At 38.9% G+C, this 25,846-nt stretch overlaps 1 protein-coding gene across 9 annotated transcripts in view; it reads left to right on the top strand.

Moving 5' to 3' along the window:
• LOC105485381 (bromodomain testis associated) overlaps positions 1 to 25,846 on the top strand; it is a 63,959-nt gene that overhangs the window by 5,943 nt on the left and 32,170 nt on the right. For 8 of the 9 annotated variants that reach the window (XM_011747681.2, XM_071079973.1, XM_011747682.3 and 5 more), the window contains 11 exons: positions 6,528 to 6,756; positions 8,430 to 8,567; positions 10,984 to 11,098; positions 17,384 to 17,556; positions 18,162 to 18,512; positions 19,290 to 19,418; positions 20,355 to 20,543; positions 21,405 to 21,577; positions 21,651 to 21,940; positions 22,026 to 22,139; positions 22,367 to 22,504. In XM_011747681.2, the coding sequence (XP_011745983.2) occupies positions 6,565 to 6,756; positions 8,430 to 8,567; positions 10,984 to 11,098; positions 17,384 to 17,556; positions 18,162 to 18,512; positions 19,290 to 19,418; positions 20,355 to 20,543; positions 21,405 to 21,577; positions 21,651 to 21,940; positions 22,026 to 22,139; positions 22,367 to 22,504 (2,002 nt within the window). In that variant the 5' untranslated portion in view covers positions 6,528 to 6,564. The remainder of the gene's footprint in view (positions 1 to 6,527; positions 6,757 to 8,429; positions 8,568 to 10,983; positions 11,099 to 17,383; positions 17,557 to 18,161; positions 18,513 to 19,289; positions 19,419 to 20,354; positions 20,544 to 21,404; positions 21,578 to 21,650; positions 21,941 to 22,025; positions 22,140 to 22,366; positions 22,505 to 25,846) is intronic. The other variant, XM_011747689.3, reaches the window with a different exon arrangement.

Raw genomic sequence — 25,846 nt, 5'->3', positions numbered from 1 at the left:
GATTATCAAATATTAGCTATTGTTTTGCCCAGTGACAATGATATCAGAATTATTTGTTAATGTTTGGTCCATTCATGTTCAAGCCGTCTGTGGCCCTCAATTACAATGTATTTAAGGCTGTTATTAAAATTTTCAAGCATAGAGAAAGGTAAAATAATACAAAAAACATCTCTGTATATCAGCAGTTGTCAACATTTTGCCATGTTTGCTTTTCTGTATAGCCTTCTTCCCACAAGCCTTTTAAAGATATATTACAGATATGACTTCACAAGTTTTTTTGAGCAACACTTAGCATTTTTTTCTGTACACCTTGCTATTACATCTATCAAGATGAACAATCCCCTAGATTTCCCTAGTTGTCTCAAAATGTTTGTTATGACTGATCTTTTTCTTTGCCACCTTTCTGGCTGGAAATATGGCTGATTTTTAAAACCAAGATTTGATATAGAATAACCAATTGAGTTTGGCTAGCATGGCTCTTCCCACCCCCCACCCCCTGCCTGCTTTTCCTGAGTTGTATGTCATGGATCTTAATGTAGAGTCATTTTTCTTATTTTCTGTAATGCCTTGACTTTTGTGAAATAGGCCATTCCAGCACTGTCCCTTAGAACTTTTCTGCTGTGATGGCAATGTTCTATATCTGCATTGTCTCTTACAGTAGCTGCTAGCCACATGTGGCTATTAAGCACTTGAAATGTGGCTAAGTTTTTTAATTCTGTTAAGTTTTGGGTGATTTAAATTTAAATTGTTACAGTTAACTAGGGGCCATCATATAGCACAGCTCTAAGTCCCTGAATTTTCTGTAAAATAAAAGTTAAATCTAAAAGCTTGATTAGGCTGGCATGGTGGCTCACATCTGTAATCCGCAGAGCTTTGGGAGGCTGAGGTGAGAGGATGACTTGAAGCCAGGAATTTGAGACCAGTCTGGGAAACATAGTGAGACTCTGGCTTCCCCCCTCCCCTGAAAAAATAATTAACCAGGCATGGTGGTATGTACCTGTAGTCCTAGCTACTCAGGAAGCTGAGGCAGGAGGATTCCTTGCGCCCAGGAGTTCAAGATTGCAGTGAGCCATGATTGAGCCACTGCACTCCTACTTGGGTGACAGAGCAAGACCCTGTCTCCAACAAAATTTTAAAATTATAAATAAAATCTTGATTACATTCAATTGCACATATTTGACAAAAAGACTTATAAGTAATTTATAGGTACTATGTACTTAGCCATGTTAAATACTGCAGAGAAGTCTAGGAAGGTAACTGAGGAAGGCCAGTGAGGGATATAGAATTATGGAATGTTTTAAGGTATTTAGGATTTGTGGGAGAGCAAAAATTTTGTGTTAGCGCTGAACATAGTAGGAGAGGATTTTTATGTATGTGTGTTTTAATAGATTTTATTTTTGGCCCGGCGCAGTGGCTCATGCCTGTAATCCCAGTGCTTTGGGAGGCTGAGGCAGGCGGATCACGAGGTCAGGAGATCGAGACCAGCCTGGCAAACACGGTGAAACCCCATCTCTACTAAAAATACAAAAACTTAGCTGGGCGTGGTGGCAGGTGCCTGTAGTGCCTGTAGTCCAGCAACTCTCGAGGTTGAGGCAGGAGAATGGCTTGGATCTGGGAGGCGGAGCTTGGAGTGAGCCGAGATCGTGCTACTGCATTCCCGACAGAGCAAGACTCTGTCTCAAAAAAAAAAAAAAAAAGATTTTGTGTTTTAGAGGAGTTTAGGTTCACAGCAAAACTAAGCAGAAAATAGTGTTCCCATCTACCCCGTTTCAAGTACAGCACCAGAGTGGTACGTTTGTCACAATCAATGAACCTACATTGACATGTCATCACCCAACATTAATAGTTTACATAGTTTCTGTTTTGGTGTATATTCTATGAGTTTTGACAAATGGATCTACCATTATAGTATCATACAACATAATCTCACTGCCCTGAACATCCCCTGTGCTCTGCCTATTCCTTCCTCTCCAGACCCCTAGCAACTGCTGATCTTTTTACTATCTCTATAGTTTTGTCTTTTTTTTTTTTTTTTTTTTTTTTGAGATAGAGTCTCACTCTGTCGCCCAGGCTGGAGTTTAGTGGGGCCATCTTGGCTGGCAACCTTCACCTCCCAGATTCAAGCAATTCTTGTGCCTCAGCCTCTAAGTAGCTGAGATTACTGGCATGCACCACATTGCCTGGCTAATTTTTGTATTTTTATTAGAGATAGGGAGGTCTCACCCTGTTGACCAGGCTGGTCTCGAGCTCCTGACCTCAGTTTTGCCTTTTTTTGAGAATGACATTCAAGTTTTCACGATGTCTTTTCGTGACTTGATAGCTCATGTCTTTTTTGTTGTTGTTGTTGTTTTAAGGAATCTCGCTCTGTCACCTAGGCTGGAGTCCAGTGGTGGGATCTCAGCTCACTGAAACCTTTGTCTACTTGGTTCAAGCGATTCTCACGCCTCAGCCTCCTGAGTAGCTGGGATTACCACCATTTCCAGCTAGTTTTTGTATTTTTAGTAGAGATGGGTTTTCGCCATGTTGCTGAGGCTGGTCTTGAACTCCTGACCTTGGGTGATCTGCCCACCTTTGCCTCCCTAAATGTTGGGGTTACAGGTGTGAGCCACCACGCCCAGCCGATAGCTCATTTCTTTTCAGTACTGAATAATATTTCATTGCATGAATGTAGTAGAGTGTATTTACCCTTTCACCTACTTAAGGACATCTTAGTTATTTTCAAGTTTTGGCAATTATGAATAAAGCTGCTATAAACATCCTTGTGTAAGTTTTTTGTGTGGCAAGGTATTTTTTTTAAAAAAATCAAGGCTGGGGAATGTCTGTAGCCAAAGATACCAGCAGAAAGTAATTCCAAATAAAAAATTACATGTAGAAAATGAGGCAGGGAACCGTGGGCTTACCTGTAATTCCAGCATTTTGGGAGGCCAAGGAGGGCAGATTGCTTGAGCTCAGTAGTTCGAGACCAGCCTAGGGAACATAGAAAAACCCCATCTCTACAAAAAAATACAAAAAAAAACAAAACAAAACAAAAATGAGCTGGATATGGCAGCGTGTACCTGTAGTCCCAGAGAATCAGGAGGCTGAAGTGGGAGAGTCGTTTGAGCCCAGGAGTTTGAGGCTGCAGTGAGCCAAGATCATACCATTGTACTCCAGCCTGGGTGACAGTCAGACCCTGACTCAAAAAAAAGTAGAAAATGAAACCATGAGACTGCAGAAAGTATATTGTGTATGTGTATATATATGTGTATATAATATATATATATTTTTTAGCCCAGATTGCACCACTGCATTCCAGCCTGGGCGACAGAGTGAGACGCCATCTCAAAACCAAAAACATAATACATAGTAAATAATACTATATGTAAAGTTAAAAAATGGTCACAGTTTGGTCTATAGTGATAAAAGTCAGTGGAGTGTTTAACCTTTGTGGATGAGCGAGGGTGTGGTGACTGGGGCACCTAAAAAGTAGGTTAGCTTTAAATAATTACGAAGCCAGGATAAGAGCCAGTTTAGTTGTGACATCCTAGAATAGCTCCATCTTTGTTCTTAATGATGTTCTTAATGATTTTTCTTTTTCTTTTCTTTTTTAATTTTACAGGTGAGGTCTCACTGTGTTGCCCAGGCTAGTCTTGAACTCCTGAGCTCTTTTTTGAGACAGGGTCTTGCTGTGTCACCCAGGCTGGAGTGCAGTGGCACAATCTGGGCTCATTGCCACCTCTACCTCCCGGGCTCAAGTGATCCTCCTCAGCCTCCCAAGTAGCTGGGACTACAGATGTGCACCACCACGCCCTACTGATTTTTGTATTTTTTGCAGAGATGGGAGGTTTAATCTTGTCCAGTCTGGTCTTAAACTCCTGCCCTCAAGCCGTCTGCCCTCCTCAGCCTGCCAAAGTTCTGGGATTACAGGCATGAGCCACAGCACCCAGCCTATGAGTTTTATTAAGTGTTATATTTCCATATATGTGTAACATGAAAATCGTGAAAGTAGAAGATTGATAACCACCTTTAATTCATTTTAATGTAGTAGTACTCAATCTTGGCTGCACATCAGAAGTAACAGTTAAAAAAACCAACAAAACTGATTCCCCGGCACTCTCGCCAGAGATTGGGACCTGAGCATTGGTATTTTTAAAGATCCACAGCTCCTCATAACTATTAGGATGGCTAGTATTAAACCAAAAAATTTCTATTGGCAAGGATGTGGAGAAATTGAACTCTTGTACATTGTTAGTGGGAATGTGAAATCATGTATTGGCCATGGAAAATGGGATAGGCTTCCTCAAAAAATTAGAAATATAATTGCCATATGATCTAGCAATTCTACTTGTGTATGTATATCCAAAAGAATTGAAAGCAGGGTCCTGAGATACTTGTAAACCCATGTTCATAGCAGCAGTATTCACAATAGAGTCAACAAGTGGAAGCAACCCAAGTGGCATCAATGAATGAATGGATAAAGAAAATGATACACATACAATGGAATATTATTTACCCTTAAAAGGAAGGGAAATTCTGACACACACTACGACATGGATGAATCTTGAGGGCTTTATATTAGGAAAAATAAGCCAGTCACAAAAAAGATAATTTGATTTGTCACTTTAATGAAGTATTTAGAGTAGTCAAATTAATGGCAACAGAAAGCAGAATGGTGGTTGCTAGGTACAGGGGGGACAGAAGAATGCAGATTTGTTGGTTAATGCACATAGAGTTTCTGTTTTGCCAGATGAAAAAGTTCTAGAGATTGGTTTCACAAAAAACATCATGAATATACTTAAATGACACTACTGATCTGTACACTTAGAGTTAATATGGTAAATTTTGGTATGTATTATGCTGTAATTCAAAAATATCTACAAGTGATTAATATGCAACAGGAGGTGAGAACTAATACTACTTTAATGCAGACAAGGATATAGGCTGTTAACACTGATCTCTAAAAGTGGGCAAAATTATTTCATAACTACTTTTCATTTTGCTCATGTACTTGAGGTATTATGTGTATTATGTAGTACCATTTTTATCCTTAATGATGCTGTCTAGGAATATTAAATACTGTCTTTCTGAAACACCTATGAAATTTAAAATATTTTATTCTAGATGTAGCAATATATGCCACAGAGTAACATTTTACTCTAATAAATTTGGTTTTAAAATAAATCACTTTGGGTCGGGTACAGTGGCTCACGCCTGTAATCCCAGCACTTTGGGAGGCCGAGGAGGGCGGATCACCTGAGGTCAGGAGTTCCAGACCAGCCTGGCCAATGTAGTGAAACCCTGCCTCTATTAAAAATATAAAAGTTAGCTGGGCGTGGTGGCAGGCGCCTGTAATCATAGCTACTCAGGAAGCTGAGGCAGGAGATTCACTTGAAGCCAGGAGGCGGAAGTTGCAGTGAGTGGAGATTGTACCACTGCACTCCAGCCTGGGCGGTAGAATGAGACTCCATCTCAAAAAAATAAATAAAAATAGAAAAATAAAAATAAAATCACTTTGGCTGGGCATGGTGGCTCAAGGTTGTAATCTCGGCACCTTGGGAGGCCAAGGTGTGTGGATCACCTGAGGTCAGGAGTTTGAGACCACCCGGGCCAACATGTTGAAACCTTGTCTCTCCAAAAAATACAAAAATTAACTGGGCATGGTGGCATGCATCTGCAGTCACAGCTACTTGGGAGGCTGAGGCTGGAGAATCGCTTGAACCTGGGAGGCGGAGATTGCAGTAAGCCAAGATCGTGCCATTGCACTCCAGCCTGGGTGACAGAGTGAGACTCCATCTCAGAGAGAGAGAGAGACCATAAATAAATAAATCACTTTTTTCAAATTAGCCAGAAAAATTTTTTACTTTGCTTTTCTCTTTGTTGAATTAACAGTTGTAGAATACTTACACACTGATCATGTCTTTAACATTCTGTTATTTCTTCCGACTAGGAATTTATAGACTTTTCCTGCTAAGACCTCAATTTGTGTTTTTTTGAAAGGCAGAAAGACTGAGATGTTGAAAAATTTAAAACATCCAAGACTAAGGCATATATAGTAAAACTTTTACTACTTGTATAGAAAAAGTTTGTTTAAAAATTGCTGCTTTTGGCTTTTTTTTTTTTTTTTTTAAATCCTGTCTTAATCATGATGTGCTTTAAAATATAGTATCTGTTACTCTTTTTTGAGACAGACTTTCACTCTTGTTGTCCAGGCTGTAGTGCAATGGCATGATCTTGGCTCACTGTAACCTCTGCCTCCTGGGTTTAAGCGAGTCTCCTGCCTCAGCCTCCCAAGTAGCTTGGATTACAGGCATGTGCCACCACGCCTGGCTAATTTTTGTATTTTTAGTAGAGACGGGGTTTCACTACATTGGCCAGGCTGGTCTGGAACTCCTGACCTCAGGTGATCCACCCGCCTTGACCTCCCAAAGTGTTGGGATTACAGGCCTGCGCCCCTGTGCCTGGCCTCTGTTACTGTTGAATAACACTTTTCAGCTCCTGTGGAAACCATTCCTAAAGTGCTTCTGAAGTACTCAGTTTTTGTTTTTCAGGATATGTACGTGTAAGCAGGATTCGAAGCAGTTAAGAATGTCTCTGCCAAGTCGACAAACAGCTATTATTGTTAACCCTCCTCCACCAGAGTATATAAATACCAAGAAAAATGGGCGATTGACAAATCAACTTCAGTATCTACAAAAAGTTGTCCTAAAGGATTTATGGAAGCATAGTTTTTCATGGCCTTTTCAACGTCCTGTGGATGCTGTGAAACTAAAGTTGCCTGTATGTATGTCTTCAACTATATTTCAAAAAAAAAAATCCTGTACCTTTCTGTAAGACATAGCTAGTCTTTAATAAATCATATTTGTTGGGCACGTTGGCTCCTGCCTGTAATCCCAGCACTTTGGGAGGCTGAAGTGGGCAGATCACCTGAGGTCAGGAGTTCGAGACCAGCCTGACCAACATGGAGAAACCCCGTCTCTACTAAAAATGCAAAATTAGCCAGGTGTGGTGGCACATGCCTGTAATCCCACCTACCCAGGAGGCTGAGGCAGGAGAATCTCTTGAAGGTGGAGGTGGAGGTTGCAGTAAGCTGAGATTACACCATTGCCTGGGCAACAAAAGTAAAACTCCATCTCCAAAAATTAAAAATACAAAAATATTTAACAAATACCTGATTTATTTAGCATCACTGAAGTCTATCCCAATGAGTAATTGTTTTCCAAAAAAACAAAGTATTTTTCTGAGCATTCACATTCTTATTTTAATGAGTTGTGATAAATTATAATACATGTTTTATTATAGTATATGTCACTTCACCTTTTGGATGCAGAGTTATCCTGAATTTTACCTTTTCCGTGAAGTTTCTCTTGACACTTCCTGGCAGGCTTGGTCGCATCACATACAGAATTTGACTTTAGGTCTTAAGTTAGGAATTTTTAGCCATTCAGTAATGCAATGGTTGAGTAGTTTACAATATAGCTAGTCAACTTGAAGATGGGATTTTATTCTATGGAGTCAGACTCCATAAAAACAAGGTTCTTACTCCTCCTGCCCTTTTTATTTTCAAGGATAATTTTATTCTGAAATTCTTATCTTTATTCATCTTTATTGGCTTTTTTTTTTAAACATCTAAAAATAATGCCATAGCAGTCAGCTTTGTTTCTCATTACTAAAGGTTTTAGTTTCTAGAATATGGCCTTTTTTTTTTTTTTTGAGACAGAGTCTCGCTCTGTCACCCAGACTAGAGTGCAGTGGCATGATCTCAGCTCACTGCAACCTCTGCCTCCTGGGTTCAAGTGATTCTTGGGCCTCACCCTCCCAAGTAGCTGGGAAGATAGGCGTGTGCCAGCACACCTGGCTAATTTTCTGGGTTTCTTTGTTTGTTTGTTTGTTGTTGTTTTGTTTTTTGAGACAGAGTCTTGCTCTGTCCCCCAGGCTGGAGTGCAATGGCACAATCTTAGCTCACTGCAACTTCTGCCTCCCAGGTTTGAGTGATTCTCCTGCCTCAGACTCCCGAGTAGCTGGGATTACAGGCACGCGTCATCACGCCAGGCTTATTTTTGTATTTTTAGTAGAGATGGGGCTTCCCCATGTTGGGCAGGCTGGTCTCGATCTCCTGACCTCAGGTGATCCACCCACCTCGGCCTCCCAAAGTGCTGTGATTAAAGGTGTGAGCTACCACGCCCGGCCAATTTTCTGTATTTTTATTAGAGATGGGTTTCACCATGTTGGCGAGGCTGATCTTGAACTCCTGGCCTCAAGTGATCCTCCTGCCTCAGCCTCCCAAAGTGCTGGGACTACAGGCGTGAACCACTGTGCCCAGCCAGAATATGACTTTTTAAAGATAATCAGTTTCTCTAGTTACAGGTGTATAGTGTATTAAATTTCTTTGTATATCAATGGTTGTAGTGTATTCATTCTTACTAACATTTAGAATTTGTTCAAAACCATAGGATTATTATACCATTATAAAAAACCCAATGGATTTAAATACAATTAAGAAGCGCTTGGAGAATAAATATTATGTGAAGGCTTCAGAATGTATAGAAGACTTCAATACAATGTTCTCAAATTGTTATTTATATAACAAGGTATGTAAGCTTTATGTTATACTTGCTAATTCTTTGCCGTTACATATAGGAGAGAGAGGTATAAAATCGTGATCATTTCAGATTTCAAGTCTCTTCATTTGAAATCTTTTACGTATATGTGTGTGTGTATATATATAATTTTTTTTTTTTGAAATGGAGTCTGGCTCTGTCACCCAGGCTGGAGTGTAGTGGTGTGATCTCGGCTCACTGCAACCTCCGCCCCCAGGTTCAAGTGATTCTCCTGCCTCAGCCTCCCGAGTAGTGGGGAATACAGGCACTTGCCACCCTGCCAGGCTAATTTTTTATACATTTTTTTTTTTTTAGTAGAGACGGGTTTCACCATGTTGGCCTGGCTGGTCTCGAACTCCTGACCTCAGGTGATCCACCCACCTCGGCCTCCCAAAGTTCTGGGATTATAGGTGTGAGCCACTGTGCCTGGCCAAGATCTGTTACATATTTTTAAGGACAATACTTTTTCACTGAATTTCACAATTTTCACATACCAATACTTGTTCAGTCTATTTGCTATAATATTTTTGTGCCTGAATAGCTGTAGTGGCTTGTTATGTTTTTAAAAAATACCAATGAGAGCTGGTTTCTGTGAATAAAGTATTTCAGAATGTTTTCTGTTGCATTCCTGTCATTTTAGTTATGAGATAAAGGAAAAGTCTTAGTATATATTAATCTTCATTAAATTTTCACAGTATGGACCCCTGGCCATAAACTAAAAAGCCAAACCAATTGCCTACTTCTAAACTTCATAACAAGTTGATTTAAAGATCAGATATGTTCTCACTGGGCACAGTGGCTCACAACTGTAATCCCAGCACTTTGGGAGGCGGAGGTGGGAGGATCATGAGGTGAAGAGATCGAGAACATCTTGGCCAATATGGTGAAACCCCGCCTCTACTAAAAATACAAAAATTAGCTGGGCATGGTGGCACATGCCTGTAGTCCCAGCTACTCTGGAGGCTGAGGCAGGAGAATCGTTTCAGCCCGGGAGGCGGAGGTTGCAGTGAGCCGAGATCACACCACTGCACTCATTTAAAACTATCAGCCAAATTTAAAAGTATCAGCCAAATTTAAAACTATCAGCACAAATTTAAAACTATCAGCCAATGCAAATGATTTTTTTTTTCTGAGACAGGGACTCACTGTGTTGCCTAGGCTGGACTTGATCTCCTGGGCTCAAGTGATACTCCCACCTCAGCCTCCTAAGTAGCTGGGATTATAGGCACACACCACTGCATCCAGCTCCAATGTGGATTTTTTAAAAATCAGTACCATTGGCAACTTCATTTTAATTTAACTACAATTCCAAAGGGTGCTTTCAGATGTAATATTTTTAAATGAAGTTTAGTAATTTTCCTGAGCTACCTAACTTAGAAATAAATGTTCTCTTTAAGAGAACTGTTGCTTTGTAAATTACTTACTTTTTTCTCAGTCATAAATTGAAGCAAGATGAAGACTTGTAAGCAAATAATTGATTGAAAAATTGAATTTTTTTTTGTTTTTTTTGAGACAAGAGTTCGCTCTTGTTGCCCAGGCTGGAGTGCAATGGTGCAATCTCGGCTCACCACAACCTCCACCTCCCAGTTCAAGTGATTCTCCTGCCTCAGCCTCCCTAGTAGCTGGGATTAAAAACATGTGCAACCACACCCGGCTAATTTTTTTTTTTTTTTTAAAAGACATAGTTTTGATCTTGTTGCTCAGGCTGGAGCACAATGGCACTATCTCAGCTCATCGCAACCTCCGCCTCCCGGGTTTAAGCAATTCTCCTGCCTCAGCCTCCCGAGTAGCTAGGATTACAGGCATGCACCACCATGCCTGGTTAATTTTGTATTTTTAGTAGAGACGGTGTTTCTCCATGTTTGTCAGACTGGTCTCAAACTCCCGATCTCAGGTGATCTGCCCGCTTCAGTCTCCCAAAAACTGCTGGGATTACAGGCGTGAGCACCGCGCCCGGCCTAATCTTGTATTTTTAGTAGAGACAGGGTTTCTCTATGTTGGTCAGGCTGGTCTCGAACTCCTGACCTCAAGTAATCCACCCCCCTCAGCCTCCAAAAGTGCTGGGATTATAGGCATGAGCCACCATGCCTGGTGAAATTCTCATTTTTAATACCTCTTTGATTTAGTAGGATTGGTTGGATTGTAATTCTCTAGTGTTCGGAAAGCCATTTGGGTACTTGTTAGAAGTTGAAGGAGTAGAATGCTAGAATTTTAAATGTGAGCTGCTTTCAACCATAGAGAATAAGAAAATAAAATGTGAGCAACTTCACTATTTTCTAAATTTATAAGAGATTAATACTGTCTAGGAGTACTATATTACTGCCTTCAATAAAGTGGCCTGAATTTAAGACATTTGGTACAGTGACCATACTGTATATCCTTATGGTATATTTAATATGTTTTGTAGCCTGGAGATGACATTGTTCTTATGGCACAAGCTCTCGAGAAGCTGTTTATGCAGAAATTATCTCAGATGCCACAAGAAGAGCAAGTTGTGGGTGGTAAGGAAAGAATCAAGAAAGGTAAGGCAGGAGGTAAACACTTCATGGTTCTCTCTGTTTTTTTCCCCTCTCTGTCTCGTGTGTGTATGTGTGTGTGTGTGTGTGTGTGTGTGTGTGTAAATCCCTCAAAGGAGACAGACATCCAGATGTCCTACATCCTATTCTATTGATAAAAAATGTCCATTTGAAATAATCTGCCAAACCTTGATCACAAGGATGGGTATCATTCAAAAATAGTGAGGACTGCATTGATTTTGGCCTTGGAGCCAGCTTTCCTGTAGCATAATGCCATTCACATAGTAGGGATTCAGAAAATCATAGCTGTTACTACTGTTTTCAGTGGATCTTGTATCTGTGCTGTACTGATAAGAATGCCCAAATTGCTAGTGCTCTCTGCATTAAAAAAAATTTCCATAGCTGAGAATGAAATGTTAGTATTGGATTGGGAGATTGTCTTTTTTTCCTAACTTTTTCTTCAGTCACAAAAATCTTTGGAGGAAATCATCTTTACAACTAATAATCATATTGTTTAAATATGGTGTTTCAAAAATCTTAAGTATCCAAATAGATTTATTGTAGAGGTTAACCAAGAATGTAGTAAATGTTGGTTTATCTTTGGATCACTTAAGCAGTGTAATCTTTAAGTTCTTAGTCATTCCGTGTTAGTTTCCTCATTTATATTATCAGGAAAATATTTATTTATTTTTTATTTTTGAGACTGAGTCTTCGCTCTGTCACCCAGGCTGGAGTGCAGTGGCACAATCTCGGCTCACTGCAAGCTCCGCCTCACGGGTTCACGCCATTCTCCTGCCTCAGCCTCCCGAGTCGCTGGGACTACAGATGCCCACCACCACACCCAGCTAATTTTTTGTATTTTTTTTTTTTTAGTAGAGACAGGATTTCACCGTGTTAGCCAGGATGGTCTCAATCTCCTGACGTCGTGATCTGCCCGCCTCAGCCTCCCACAGTGCTGGGATTACAGGCGTGAGCCACCGCACCCGGCCCGAAAAATATTTTTCTTTCATGATTGTAAATGTTTATAAAGTGTATAGTTAAGTGCCTGAGATATAGGAGGCTTGTAATAGGTTCATGGCAGAAGTTGATTTTTTTTTTCAGGTTTTTATTGATAGTAATATATACTTTTTTATTGCTAATAGATCCTTAAGGTGGGTCATAACTTATAGTGCTTTAACCAAATCTATGAGATATTCACTGATTATTTAAGTCGTTATTCTTATTTTAGAAAAGGTTGATCTAATGTCTGACAATGTGAGACCTAGGCTTCTACAAGAAGATTTAAGTAAGCCCTTATGAGGTAGATAGTACATAGATCAGTATGGTATTTAAATTGTAAAACCAATGTGCTAATTGTTGCTGACTTAAATTATTACCCTTAGCAAGATAAAAATTGATACTTTTTCCATTTAATGTTGTTAGAAGGTAAAAATTATTGATCTTCTCATTGATCTTTTATCTGAGGAAAACATGCTCTTAGCAGTTACCTGAGCATCTGAAACAAATAGCTACAACTTAACTTTCAAGTGTTTCTTTAAGGTTTTTTGTTTTCTTTTTTTTTTTTTTGAGACAGAGTTTCACTCTTGTTGCCCTGGCTGGAATGCAATTGCATGATCTCTGCTCACTGCAACCTCTGCCTCCCACATTCAAGTGATTCCCCTGTCTCAGCCTCTTGAGTAACTGGGGTTACAGGCATGCACCACCACGCCCAGCTAATTTTTGTACTTTTTAGTAGAGACAGGGTTTCACCATGCTGGACAGGCTGGTCTCAAACTCCTGACCTCAGGTGATCCACCCACCTTGGCCTCCCAAAGTGCTGTGATTACAGGCATGAGCCACTGCGCCAGGCCTACATTTAAGTTTTTTGTTAGAAATAAAACTTGAGGCCGGGCGCGGTGGCTCAAGCCTGTAATCCCAGCACTTTGGGAGGCCGAGACGGGTGGATCACGAGGTCAGGAGATCGAGACCATCCTGGCGAACACCGTGAAACCCCGTCTCTACTAAAAAATACAAAAAACTAGCCGGGCGAGGTGGCGGGCGCCTGTAGTCCCAGCTACTCGGGAGGCTGAGGCAGGAGAATGGCGTAAACCTGGGAGGCGGAGCTTGCAGTGAGCTGAGATCCGGCCACTGCACTCCAGCCCGGGCTACAGAGCGAGACTCTGTCTCAAAAAAAAAAAAAAAAAAAAAAAAAGAAATAAAACTTGAAAAAACTTACAAGGCAATGCATTATGGAAAAAAATTAAGACAATGCATTATGACACGTGTCAGATGAAATTACATGTAATATATACTGTGTTTCAAAAGAATGAGAAGTTTTGTTTTATTTCGAGACAGGTCTCATTCTGTCACCCTGGCTGGAGTGCAGTGGCACTCCACGATCACAGTTCACTGCAGCCTCGAGCTCCTGGGCTTAAACAGTCCTCCCACTTTAGCCTCCCAAGTAGCCAATATTAAAGACATGTGCCACCACACCCACCTAATTTTTTTGTTTCTTATAGAGGTGGGGTCTCATTTTGTTGCCCAGGCTGATCTTGACCTCCTGGCTTCAAATGATCCTCATGCCTTGGCCTCCCAAAGTGCTAGGATTACAGGCATGAGCCACCGTGCATGGCCAAGAGTGAGAAATTGATATGTGATGTGTGCCAGTACATTTTATATTGCTATAAAGAAATACCTGGCTGTTCGTTGTGGCTCATGGCCGTAATGCCAGCACATTGGGAAGCCAAGATGGGAGGATTACATGAGCCCAGGAATTCAAGACCAGCCTGAGCAAGACAGAAGGACCCTTTACAGAAAAATTTAAAACTTTGCCAGGTATGGTGGCATGCACCTGTAGTCCCAGCTCATCAAGAGCCTGAGGTGGGGAGGATTGCTTGAGCCCAGGAGTTTGAAGGTGCAGTGAGTCATGGTCACACCACTGCAACAGAGTGACAGAGCGAGACCCTGTCTCAAAAAGAAAAAAAAAAGAAAGAAATGAAATATGTGAGGCTGGGTAATTTACAAAGAAAAGAAGTTTATTTGGCTCATGGTTTTGCAGGCTGTATAAGTATGGCACCAGCATCTGCTTAGCTTCTGGGCCTCAGGAAGCTTTCAATCATGGTAAGAGGCAAAGAGGGAGCTGTTGTATCACATGGCAAGGTGGGGTTAGGGAGGAGGTGCTCTTTTAAGCAACCAGATCTTGTGTGAACTCATAGAGTGAGTACTCCCTCATTACATCGAGGACAACACCAAGAGAATCATGAGGGATCCACCCTCATGACCCAAGCACCTCCCACACCAGGCCCCACCACCAACATTGGAGGTCACATTTCAACATGAGATTTGAAGAAGATGAAACATCCAAACCATATCACGCTGAAAAAGTTGGGAAAGGCTTTAGAGGTGCTATAAGTTATGTTTGACCTCAAAGGATAGGTAGGATTTGGCTTCAGAGTGAATGTCTAAGTTTAAAAAACTTCTGACAGAAGCATTCCACTACCAGAGTCATGTCTTTGTTAGTCACGGTAGTAGGGAAATTGTCATATGATGGTAGCTAGTTTAAAATAATGTGGTTATGTACATGTTGATAATTTATGGCAAAGAAAACTCGGTATTAAATTGATAATATTGATTGAGCAAATACTTGAGTGCTGATTATGTACCACAACACTGTTCTGTGCTCTTGAGATATTATCACTAAATAAAACAAAAACTTTGCCATCTTGGAATTTATATTCTAGTAGGAAGTGAGAGACAAACATGACAGATTCAGTGGAGGCCTCGTTGAGAAGTGAAGATTTGCAAGAAGAACATTCCAGGCGGAGGAATCGGCTAGAGCAAAGGCCTATAACAGATCCTCCATCACTTTGGGCCATGCCTTCATTTGTGAATCGATCTTGCCATCTCAACCATTTTATTCCTTTGTTATCTCCCTTTTTTCTTGCATCATTAATCTCTCCTCCTCTATGGGGTTAGTTTCATTACCCTATAAACTGGGTCTAGTATCTCATCTTTAAAATACTCCTTTATTCATATTCTTCCAGCTATTGTTCCTTTTTTTCTTTCTTCCTGTATACTCATGTACTCCCCTTAGCACAAGTTCTAGCTTTATTTCACCACCAAAGACGTTTTGTCAGTCAGGGTCACTTGTAGTCTTCATTCTGCAAAATTTAAGTAGTGTTTTTTTCTATTCTCATTTTATTTGACTTCTGTCAGTATTTGCCTTAGGAGACTACTGTGTCTTTTTAAAAATGCTTTTATTTCTTCGTGCACACACTAATCATGTGTACTTACTTCCCATTCTATAGTTCTCTTGACCTAGCTGTCTTCTTCTTACCTGTATAGTGACACCTTAGTTGTCAGCTTTAGAGAGGGAGGCCTTCCTTGGCTACCCTGTCCATAATAGTTCTCTGCCTTAGTTTAGTTAGTAACGTGTATATTTCCTTCCTGACACTTAGCATCATTTGTACTCAATATGATTACTTATTTTTTGTCTGTTTCTTACACTAGACAGTAAGCTCCAAGAACAGATACTATGTCTGTCTTGTTCATTTTTGAGTCCAGGAGGTTGAAGGTGCAGTGAGTCATGATCACACCACTGCAACAGAGTGACAGAGCGAAACCCTGTCTCAAAAAAAAAAAGACATATGTGAGAATTTGCGCCCTAGCACCTAAAATGGTGCCCAACACAATAGGCATGCAGTAAATATTTACTGTGTTTCTCTCATGTACCAAGGTACTGCATTAGGTACAAGAGATTTAGGGGTGACCAAAACAAAGTCCCCTTACTCTCACAGAGCTTTTTATTGTGAGAGACAGAGACAAAATTAAGTAATTGTAACTATTCCTCACTATGCAGATCTAATTAGCTCCCAAGTTCAAAGAGTAACAACAGTTGGAATATCAAAGGATGTGAGATTATCTGAATGTATTTGATTCCTAAGTTTTAAAGAGTAGTGACAACTCAGATATTGAGGAATATCAGCCCTGTCTTAAAATACATTCAGATTTACTTAGTTCCTGAGTTTGTTTTGCAAGAATTGAAGGGCCAGAAATAGCTATATGTTGTATATCAAATGTAATAATGGCATGGAAAAAATAAAGCAGAATAAGAGCTATACAGTTGATGAGTGGGGATAGGGTAGAGTGAAAATGTTATTTTATATAGGGTGGTTGAGAAGGTGACATTTGAGTAAATGCCTGAAGGAAATGTTGGAATGAGGCATAAGGATATCTTATTTTAGGCAAAACAAATAGTCGTCTTCTGCTTACCAAATTTGAGCAAGGCCAATAGGCTAGAGTGAGGTAAGGACAGAGGGAAGTAATAAGAAGTGAGGTTGGAAGGAGGGAAGAAGTACAGAGAAGAGGACAAGCAGGTCGCATATATGCTGTGAGCACTTTGGTTTTTACTTGGCAAGATTACAAGTCGTCACTAATTTGAGTTTTAAAAGATCACTTTGACAGCTGTTTTGAGGATAGACTATAGAGTACCAAAGCAGAAGGAAGACCTGCCTGGATGTTATTGCAGTAATTGAGTTGTGCACTGATGATGCCTTGGGCCAGAGTGAATGCCGCTTGTGAGAAGTGTTTGGAGTCTAGATAGGAAGATAATGCTAACAGGGTTTGCTGCTGGGTTGCATATGGAGTTTGAGAGACAGTGGAATCAAAGATGACTTCAGGGTTTTTGTTGTGAACAATTAGAAGAATAGAGTTGCCTTGATGGAAGGTTGAACTCTTGAAATAACAGATTTCAGAGTGATATGATCCAAATGTCTGAAGTCATAACATTCTGTAAAAACAGATAGGGCAGAAGAACATGACAATTGTTCCTTTGGCAGAATTTTCTGAAGAATATATTGATAAGAGAATCATATTCACATCTTTTGTTCTGTGATGGACTATGTGTAACAATTAATGAAATCCTTGGATATTTATGCAGAGCATTCTGAAGACCTCACATAGTACTGTGTGGTTGGTCTCCAGAGTATCTGAAATTTTTGCTTATGTTCACAGCTACCTGAAGCTAACCACATGGCTCTATTATTAGTCTTGGTTTAAGCCAGGCACCTTTTTGAATAAAGCTGGTAAACCTACCATTAATAACAAATGTTGAAGTCTCCATTATTATATCTTTATATCTAAATTGGTCTAACCTGTCTAATCCTGTGTGTGTAGATTTCAAAATGAAATAAGTATCCTATGCTTATATTGCTAAAAAGCTGAACTAAATGAATTGAAATAGAAAATAAGACAGAAAGTGGTGTTTTATACTTTATTCATTCATATATTTGATTCTGGCTCATACTTTTCCAGGCACTCAACAGAATATAGCTGTTTTTTCTGCTAAAGAAAAATCGTCGCCCAACGCAACAGAAAAAGTATTTAAGCAGCAAGCAATTCCTTCTGTATTTCCTAAGACATCTGTTTCTCCCTTGAATGTGGCACAAGGAGCTTCAGTCAACTCCAGTTCACAAACTGTGGCCCAAGTAAGTTTATTATAGTTTTAAAATCATTGCTTTTTAATTTTGGATTTTTTTTTTTCAGTTAATAGGAAAACTAGTCTTCAACATCTAGCAATTTTTCTTTTTTAATTCATTTAGCATCTAGCAATCTGAAATCATACTGTTTCCACCTCTATGCATTTTATGAATAGAGACCTAAGAGGCTAGCCAAATTTTTGATATTTCTTAGGTAGAATTTGTACTGTTTGGATGTCTTGATAGTATTAATATCAGAAGTTGTTCACCTACATAGTTTTCTTTTAAAAATCATATATTCTTGCTGATTTTCAGGTATTCAGAAACTTTGGTATAACTATGACTTTGATTTTTTACTTTTCATTCATCTTAAGGTTTGCACAAGACATTCTTTGGTACGTGGGAAGATAATATTAGAACTATTTAGTTTGCCTACAAAAGGAAATTAACCTTTAGCAATAGTTAATACATGGATTGACAACAATATTTGTAAATTATCTATATAAAGATTTGGTGCCAATAATCTTTCCCTTTTTTCTTTTAAGTGATAAGGAACTATTGCTCTGAATATCACTTTAAATATATTTTTTTGTTGTTGAATTGTTCTGTTTTAGGTTACAAAGGGTGTGAAGAGGAAAGCAGATACAACAACTCCTGCAACTTCAGTAGTTAAAGCAAGTAGTGAATTTTCTCCAACATTCACAGAAAAATCAGTGACATTGCCACCTATAAAAGAAAATATGCCAAAGAATGTTTTGCCAGATTCTCAGCAACAATATAATGTTGTGAAGAGTGTTAAAGTAACTGAACAATTAAGGCACTGTAGTGAGATTCTTAAAGAAATGCTTGCAAAGAAACATTTTTCATATGCATGGCCCTTTTATAATCCTGTTGACGTTAATGCTTTGGGACTCCATAACTACTATGACATTGTCAAAAATCCAATGGATCTTGGAACTATTAAGGTAAATGTTGCCTTAATAGGAAGAACTTCTTTTTCTTGATTATAAAAGTAATTCATCATTGCAAAGAAATCTTAAAATCTAGAAAAAGATGAAGGAAATTAAGATCATCATTGTCATACTACCTGGAGTGAGTCACTGGAAATTTTAAAAATATATCTTTTTGTTTTCTTCCACTTGAACATGTCCATGGTTCTAGACCACGCACAGTGGCTCATGCCTGTAATCCTGGCACTTTAGGAGGCCAAGGCGGGCAAATCACTTGAGGCCAGGAGTTCGAGACCAGCCTGGCCATGGCAAAACCTCGTCTCTAATAAAAATACAAAAAAAAAAAAAAAGCTGGGAATGGTGGTGCCTGCCTATGGTCCCAGCTACTCCAGAGGCTGAGTCACGAGAATCACTTGAATGCAGGAGGAGGAAGGGTTGCAGTGAGCCGAGATCATGCACTGCACTCCAGGCTGGGTGACAGAGGGAAATTCTGTCTCAAAAAAAAAAGATTATATGAAAACACTCTACTTTTGTGATTTTGTTCCAGTTCTCTTTACCTGGAATGTCCTCCTTCCTTATCTCTACTTATCAAAATTCACTGGATTTTTTTTCAAAGTCTAAAAAATATGAAACAAATGTTGCAAAATTTTAACATTTGTCAAATCTGGATGGTGGGCAACTGTTTTCTGTATATATGAATTATTTTGTAATATGAACATTTAATATCGGTGCTCAAATAATTATTGAATTGAACTATTTGTTTGTGAATCCTGTAGTTTTTCTTTAATTTAGGAGAAAATGGATAACCAAGAATATAAGGATGCATACAAATTTGCGGCAGATGTTAGATTAATGTTTATGAATTGCTACAAGTACAATCCTCCAGATCACGAAGTTGTGACAATGGCAAGAATGCTTCAGGTGAGCCATTACTTGTGCTCTGAAAGTGTTTTTCCTCTGAACATAGTTTAAACATCTTTTAGAACCATAACTTAAGAGATAAAGAATAATAACACCCACATCTCTTAAGTATTAAATGGCAAAAACCACAATTGCTTTTGCACCAACAAAATAGTTTATGAATTATACTTTTAAAACTGAGAGGGTTGTGTGTTTTTTTGTTTGTTTGAGTTCTTGCATCCTTTAGTAGTGAATATTTTAATGAAGCTGCCCTGCATACAAAGGAAACTGGGGAAATATTAGTGAAGAGGGGATGTAGATATATATATGGTTGACTAGAGCCCATGTCCCACTGAGGGGACAGTCTAAATGAACCATTTGGAGGTAATAGAATGATCTACCAACTATAGGGCCCTTGAAAGAAGATCCCGTGTATTACTTGAGAGGTCTATCTTGCCTGAAAAAAATGGAGAAAAGTTGCTAAGTTTGGCAGGCAGAGAAGCATGAGTCTTTTTTTTTGACATGGAGTTTCATTCTCGTTGTCCAGGCTGGAGTGTAGTGGCACAATCTTGGTTCACTGCAACCTCCGCGTCCCAGGTTCAAGTGGTTCTCTTGCCTCAGCCTCCCAAGTAGCTGGGATTTACAGGCATGTGCCACCACACCCGACTAATTTTATATTTTTAGTAGAGATGGGGTTTCTCCATGTTGGTCAGGCTGATCTTGATTTCCCCATCTGAGGTGATCCACCCACCTTGGCCTCCCAAAGTGCTAGGATTACAGGCATGAGCCACGGCGCCTGGCCTGCATAAATCTTAATATGTTTCTTCTGATATGTCTTAAAGGCAAAAAGAATTCTGGTCAAAATATGACACTGAAATGTACCTTTTATTAAAAGCTATAATTGCTGGATTAAATTAAAAATGCAGAAAACCATAACAAACTAATTTTTCATTATAGGATGTTTTCGAAACGCATTTTTCAAAGATCCCAGTTGAACCTGTTGAGAGTATGCCTTTATGTTACATCAAAACAGATATCACAGAAACCACTGGTAGAGAGAACACTAATGAAGCCTCCTCTGAAGGAAACTCTTCTGGTGATTCTGAAGATGAACGAGTTCAGCGTCTTGCAAAGCTTCAGGAGCAGGTAGTTGATTGTATTGATACAAATTTTGATAGTCTATGAGCACTAATCTATCAGGAAATTTTTTCTGCAGATTTAAAGCTGTTATAATTAAATCATTTCATAACTGTGGCTTTATTTACTTATTGGCAAATTTGTAATGTTTAATAGTCTTTCCTAATCAAATATTTATTATAAAAATCTGTTATTTAAAAAAATTATGTCATCCCTAATCATGAGTGGTTGATTCTCATTGAAATGATTTATGAAATAATCAGAGAGATTTTATGGATGAGGTCTTATTTAACATTAACTACTTTTTATGATAACATGTTAAACTGTTCTGGAGCTCAAGTCTCAAAAATCAATGATTAAAAACCAGCCGGACACCGTGGCTCACGCCTGTAACCCCAATACTTTGGGAGGCCAAGGTGGGAGGATTGCTTGGGCCCAGGAGTTCAAGCTTGGGCAACATAGTGAGACCATGTCTCTACAAAAAAATCAAAAAAATGTGGCAGGAGGATCACTTGAGCCTCGGAGGTTGAGGTTGCAGTGAGCCAGGATCACAACACTGCACTCCCACCTGACAGAGCAAGACCCTGGCTCAAAAAAACAAAAAAGACCACCTGGAAATGTTATTTATTCTTGATCTGTTTGTAGATGAATATTTAAGTTTATGAGTTGAGCATATGATAGTTTTTGTAATTTAAAACATGCCCTTTAAAAATTCAGTGCATTTGTGAAATTAAATAAAAACTTGAAGGAAATGTAATAAGAAATGAATTTCACAAAAGACACTCTTGACTTTGGAGTGCCTTCATTTTTTTCTAGTTTCTTTAATTATTTAGAGACATGAATGTTTACAGATTTTTTTTATTTTATCAGCTTAAAGCTGTACATCAGCAGCTCCAGGTTTTGTCCCAAGTACCTTTCCGTAAGCTAAATAAAAAGAAAGAGAAGTCTAAAAAGGAAAAGAAAAAAGAAAAGGTTAATAACAGCAATGAAAATCCAAGAAAAATGTGTGAGCAAATGAGACTAAAGGAAAAGTCCAAGAGAAAGTAAGTATCTTTTATTATGATAGCTTATTAAGACAATAACGATAAGTTGGACTAAATTTAGTTTTTGTTACAGTCAGCCAAAGAAAAGGAAACAACAGTACATTGGTCAAAAATCTGAAGATGAAGATAATGCTAAACCTATGAACTATGATGAGAAAAGGCAGTTAAGTTTGAATATAAACAAACTCCCTGGAGATAAACTCGGGCGAGTAGTTCATATAATACAGTCAAGAGAGCCTTCTCTGAGCAATTCCAATCCTGATGAGATAGAGATAGACTTTGAAACACTGAAAGCATCAACACTAAGAGAATTAGAAAAATATGTTTCCGCGTGTCTAAGAAAGAGACCATTAAAACCTCCTGGTATGTATTTCTGCATATTAATAGAAATCAGTTTTGTATTTGGTTTGGTTTTTGGTTATACTCACTTTCTTCCCTCCTAACACAGCCAAGAAAATAATGATGTCCAAAGAAGAACTTCACTCACAGAAAAAACAGGAGTTGGAAAAGCGGTTACTGGATGTTAATAATCAGTTAAATTCTAGAAAACGTCAAACAAAATGTAGGTGGCAGTTTTTATATTTATTTACTTATTTTTGTAGAGACAGGGTCTTGTGACATTGCCCAGGCTGGTTGTGAACTCCTGGCCTCATGTGATTCTCCCACCTTGGCCTCTCAAAGTGCTGGGATTACAGGCATGAGCGAGCATGCCCAGCCTAGGTGGCAGTTTTTAAATGTTCCTGCAACTGTTTAATTCTTCTGGCATTTTAATGTTTCTCTGTTTTGTAGCTGAGAAAACGCAACCATCCAAAGCTGTTGGAAGTGTTTCCCGACTGAGTGAGAGCAGCAGCAGCAGCAGCAGCTCATCAGAGTCTGAAAGTAGCAGCAGTGACTTAAGCTCTTCAGACAGCAGTGGTTCTGAATCAGGTTAGCTGTCCCCTTAAATGTACCTCTGTTGGTGGGAGCATTTTTTTTCCTGTAATATTGATTTATATTTTGAAGAAATATTTGTTACTTACCTAGAATCCATGGTTTGTATATCATGCTAATTATTTAATTGCATGTTGACAATCTTAGTATTTTCCCTAAAAGAGATACTGTGTAAGACGAAACTTCGTATTACATGTATATGACGTGTAGGTTTGTAATGTTGAAAAAGTTTACTCAAGGAGGGATAGTCTCAATAATTTCAAATCTTAATATCAAAATATATCAGATAATAAAATAATCTTGTTTTATAAAATAAAAGATTGAGAGCACCTTTCGCTTTACTCTCCATGATCTATCAAATCACTCTCATGTTGCAAGGGTTGCCATGTGGTGATACTATGTTCTGAATTGAATAATCATTTTGAGTTAAGAAACCAGTCATCCCAGAAGCTAGAAATCAGATTATTTTTCTACTTCTTTGGTTTCTTCACTGTAGAATATTTTCTTCCATCTATAGAAAAATGTACTTTAAATTCAGATTCTCAGCTATGCTCAAGTGACCTATTGTATAGTTTAGCAGTTGTGTCAAGCTTAGGTCACTTATGTTTTCTTTGTGCTTTTCTATTAATGATTACATAGTTGATAAGTAATCACTACCCCAAGAATACTGACTTGGCAGTGGTCCATCTTTATTGACCAAAAGGCAAATTCAGAATATAGGACACTTGTCCCTAAATTTTGCTTTATTTTAAATGAAGTATTTCTTGTGAAATTCAGTTCTCTTTTTAAAGAAATATCTCACACAGAATATTGTGACATCAGGAATTCTTAGCATTATTAAAAGCATCCCTCTTTTTTCAGTGTGGTAGTACGGTCTGCTGAATTGCAATACATTCTATTTAACTCTTAGTTCTGTTTAGTTTGCATTTATATGGTGCTGATTGCTGTGTTTTGCTTTTACATTTCTAAAGTATATAGTGATAAACATTTTTGGAGAATAAACAGAATTTTTACTTTCTTTGGAATTTGTCATACTAGAAAATTTAAAAAGGTAGGGCTCTGATTATACAGTATTTCCTTATTTGACTTCTAAGCATAGAACAATACTGGAAAAACTTAAGCTGCATTTAGTATTTTCAGTTGTAATTAGCATTTGTAACTTCATCTAATAAAGCATTTGTGGTCTAATAAGTTAGAGCACTTTGTCTTTTATTTGTAGGATAAAACTCTTACTGTACCTGTTAGTTTGAGTTATCTAATTATAATAAATGCTTCAAGTGTTAGAGGAAAAGTACAATATAATATAGAGTTTTCAATAAAGTACCTTAATTTTAATATGAATTACAGGTTCTGATACAATATTATTATATGTTGCTTGGAGGAAAGAATGTTTATCACTAACTTGTGTTCTTAAAATTGTGCAATATATATTCTCTGTTTTCCTAACATTCTATCAGAATAACTCAGCCTCAGAATTCAAATCTTTTTTTTTTTTTTTTTGAGACGGAGTCTCCCTTTGTTGCCCATGCTAGAGTGCAGTGGTGTGATCTCGGCTCACTGCAAGCTCCGCCTCCCGGGTTTACCACCTTCTCCTGCCTCAGCTTCCCGAGTAGCTGGGACTACAGGCATCTGCCACGATGCCTGGCTAATTTTTTGTATTTTTAGTAGAGACGGGGTTTCACCCTGTTAGCCAGGATAGTCTCGATCTCCTGACCTCATGATCCGCCTGCCTCGACCTCCCAAAGTGCTGGGATTACAGGCGTCAGCCCCCGTGCCTGGCAATTTTTTGTATTTTTAGTAGAGATGATGTTTCATCATGTTGACTAGGCTGGTCTGAAACTCCTGACCTCAGCTGATCTGCCCACCTCGGCCTCCCAAAGTGCTGGGATTACAGGCGTGAGCCATTGTGCCTCGTCTTTAGTAATTTTTTCTTAATGTAGTTTTCATTTAGTATCTGTCTTCCTGGATTTTCTTATAGCAATTTGGCTATATGCAATTTTTTAAAGCAAGTCATTCTTTTATAATGTTTGTGTCAGAGAGCTTTAATTACTTTCTCTAAAGTTTTTTTTTTTTTCTTTTTTTCCTGAGACGGAGTCTCACCTTGTTGCCCAGGCGGGAGTGCAGTGGCCCAAACTCGGCTCACTGCAAGCCGCGGCTCACTGCAAGCCCCGGCTCACTGCAAGCCCTGGCTCACTGCAAGCCCCGGCTCACTGCAAGCCCCGCCTCACTGCAAGCTCCGCCTCACTGCAAGCTCCGCCTCACTGCAAGCTCCTCCTCCCAGCTTCACACCATTCACCTGTCTCAGCCTCCGGAGTAGCTGGGACTACAGGCACCCGCCACCACACCCAGCTAATTTTTTGTATTTTTTAGTAGAGTCGGGGTTTCACCGTGTTACCCAGGATGATCTTGATCTCCTGACCTCGTGATTCGCCCGCCTTGGCCTCCCAAAGTGCTGGGATTACAGGTGTAAGCCATCGCACCCAACCTAAAGTTTTAAATATTATTGACTTCTTATAGTTATGCTGTATTGTGAGTTGGTCTCTCTTTACTACAATACCATTATGCTGTTTAGGTGGGGCAAATGTTTTAAGATTTAATATCTGAAAAATCTTTGAGTGTTGTAAGTGATATTGAAGCTATTTATTATTCCACGTTACTTAAATGGTTATCTTTCATCATTCCCAAACTTCAGTTTATGCACTTTAGAAAATATAGACTTAGTTCTGCTTTGAGAGCTTGTTTGGAGGGTCTAGTAGGGGAGCACAGCTACTCGTGTACCCTTGACCAATGAACAGTCCTCCTCTATCAGAGAAGGTCCTCTTCAACCAAGTGCACAGCTTCGGGAGGGATGTACATGGAGTGGTGAGGGAGGAAGGAGATACCTTCCTGGCCATCCAGATCAGCTGAATCAACCCTTTGACCAATGGGGTGACAGGTGTTGCAACCAGATCACCTTCACTCACTCAATTCTGCTTTGTTAAGTAGGATTGATCACATGGTGGAGCCCTGATTTACAAGGAAAGTTTTATTTAAAAATCTACCAAATTCACTTAATTCTCATTTTAAACAAGATATTAAATCAGTTTCAAGATAGTCGTAATGAAATCCCAAATCCTTGAAAAATGAAAATGAGAGCTCTATGGACTGGAAGCAGCATGTCATTGCAAATTTTAATGTGATTTTATTTTATTTATCTTTTTAACTGGTGTCAGCATATGCAGATAAGTCAAGAACATTTATTAAACATCAGTATAAATATAAAATCTTTTAAAATGATTTTTCATAACTAAAATCATTAAATGTCAGATCAAAGATGTAGCCAAGCCTTGAAAATGAAAT

The sequence above is a fragment of the Macaca nemestrina genome, chromosome 1, assembly GCF_043159975.1.
Source record: "Macaca nemestrina isolate mMacNem1 chromosome 1, mMacNem.hap1, whole genome shotgun sequence".
In the NCBI taxonomy this organism is placed as follows: Eukaryota; Metazoa; Chordata; class Mammalia; order Primates; family Cercopithecidae; genus Macaca; species Macaca nemestrina.
This window is presented reverse-complemented; position numbering and strand designations above follow the sequence as displayed.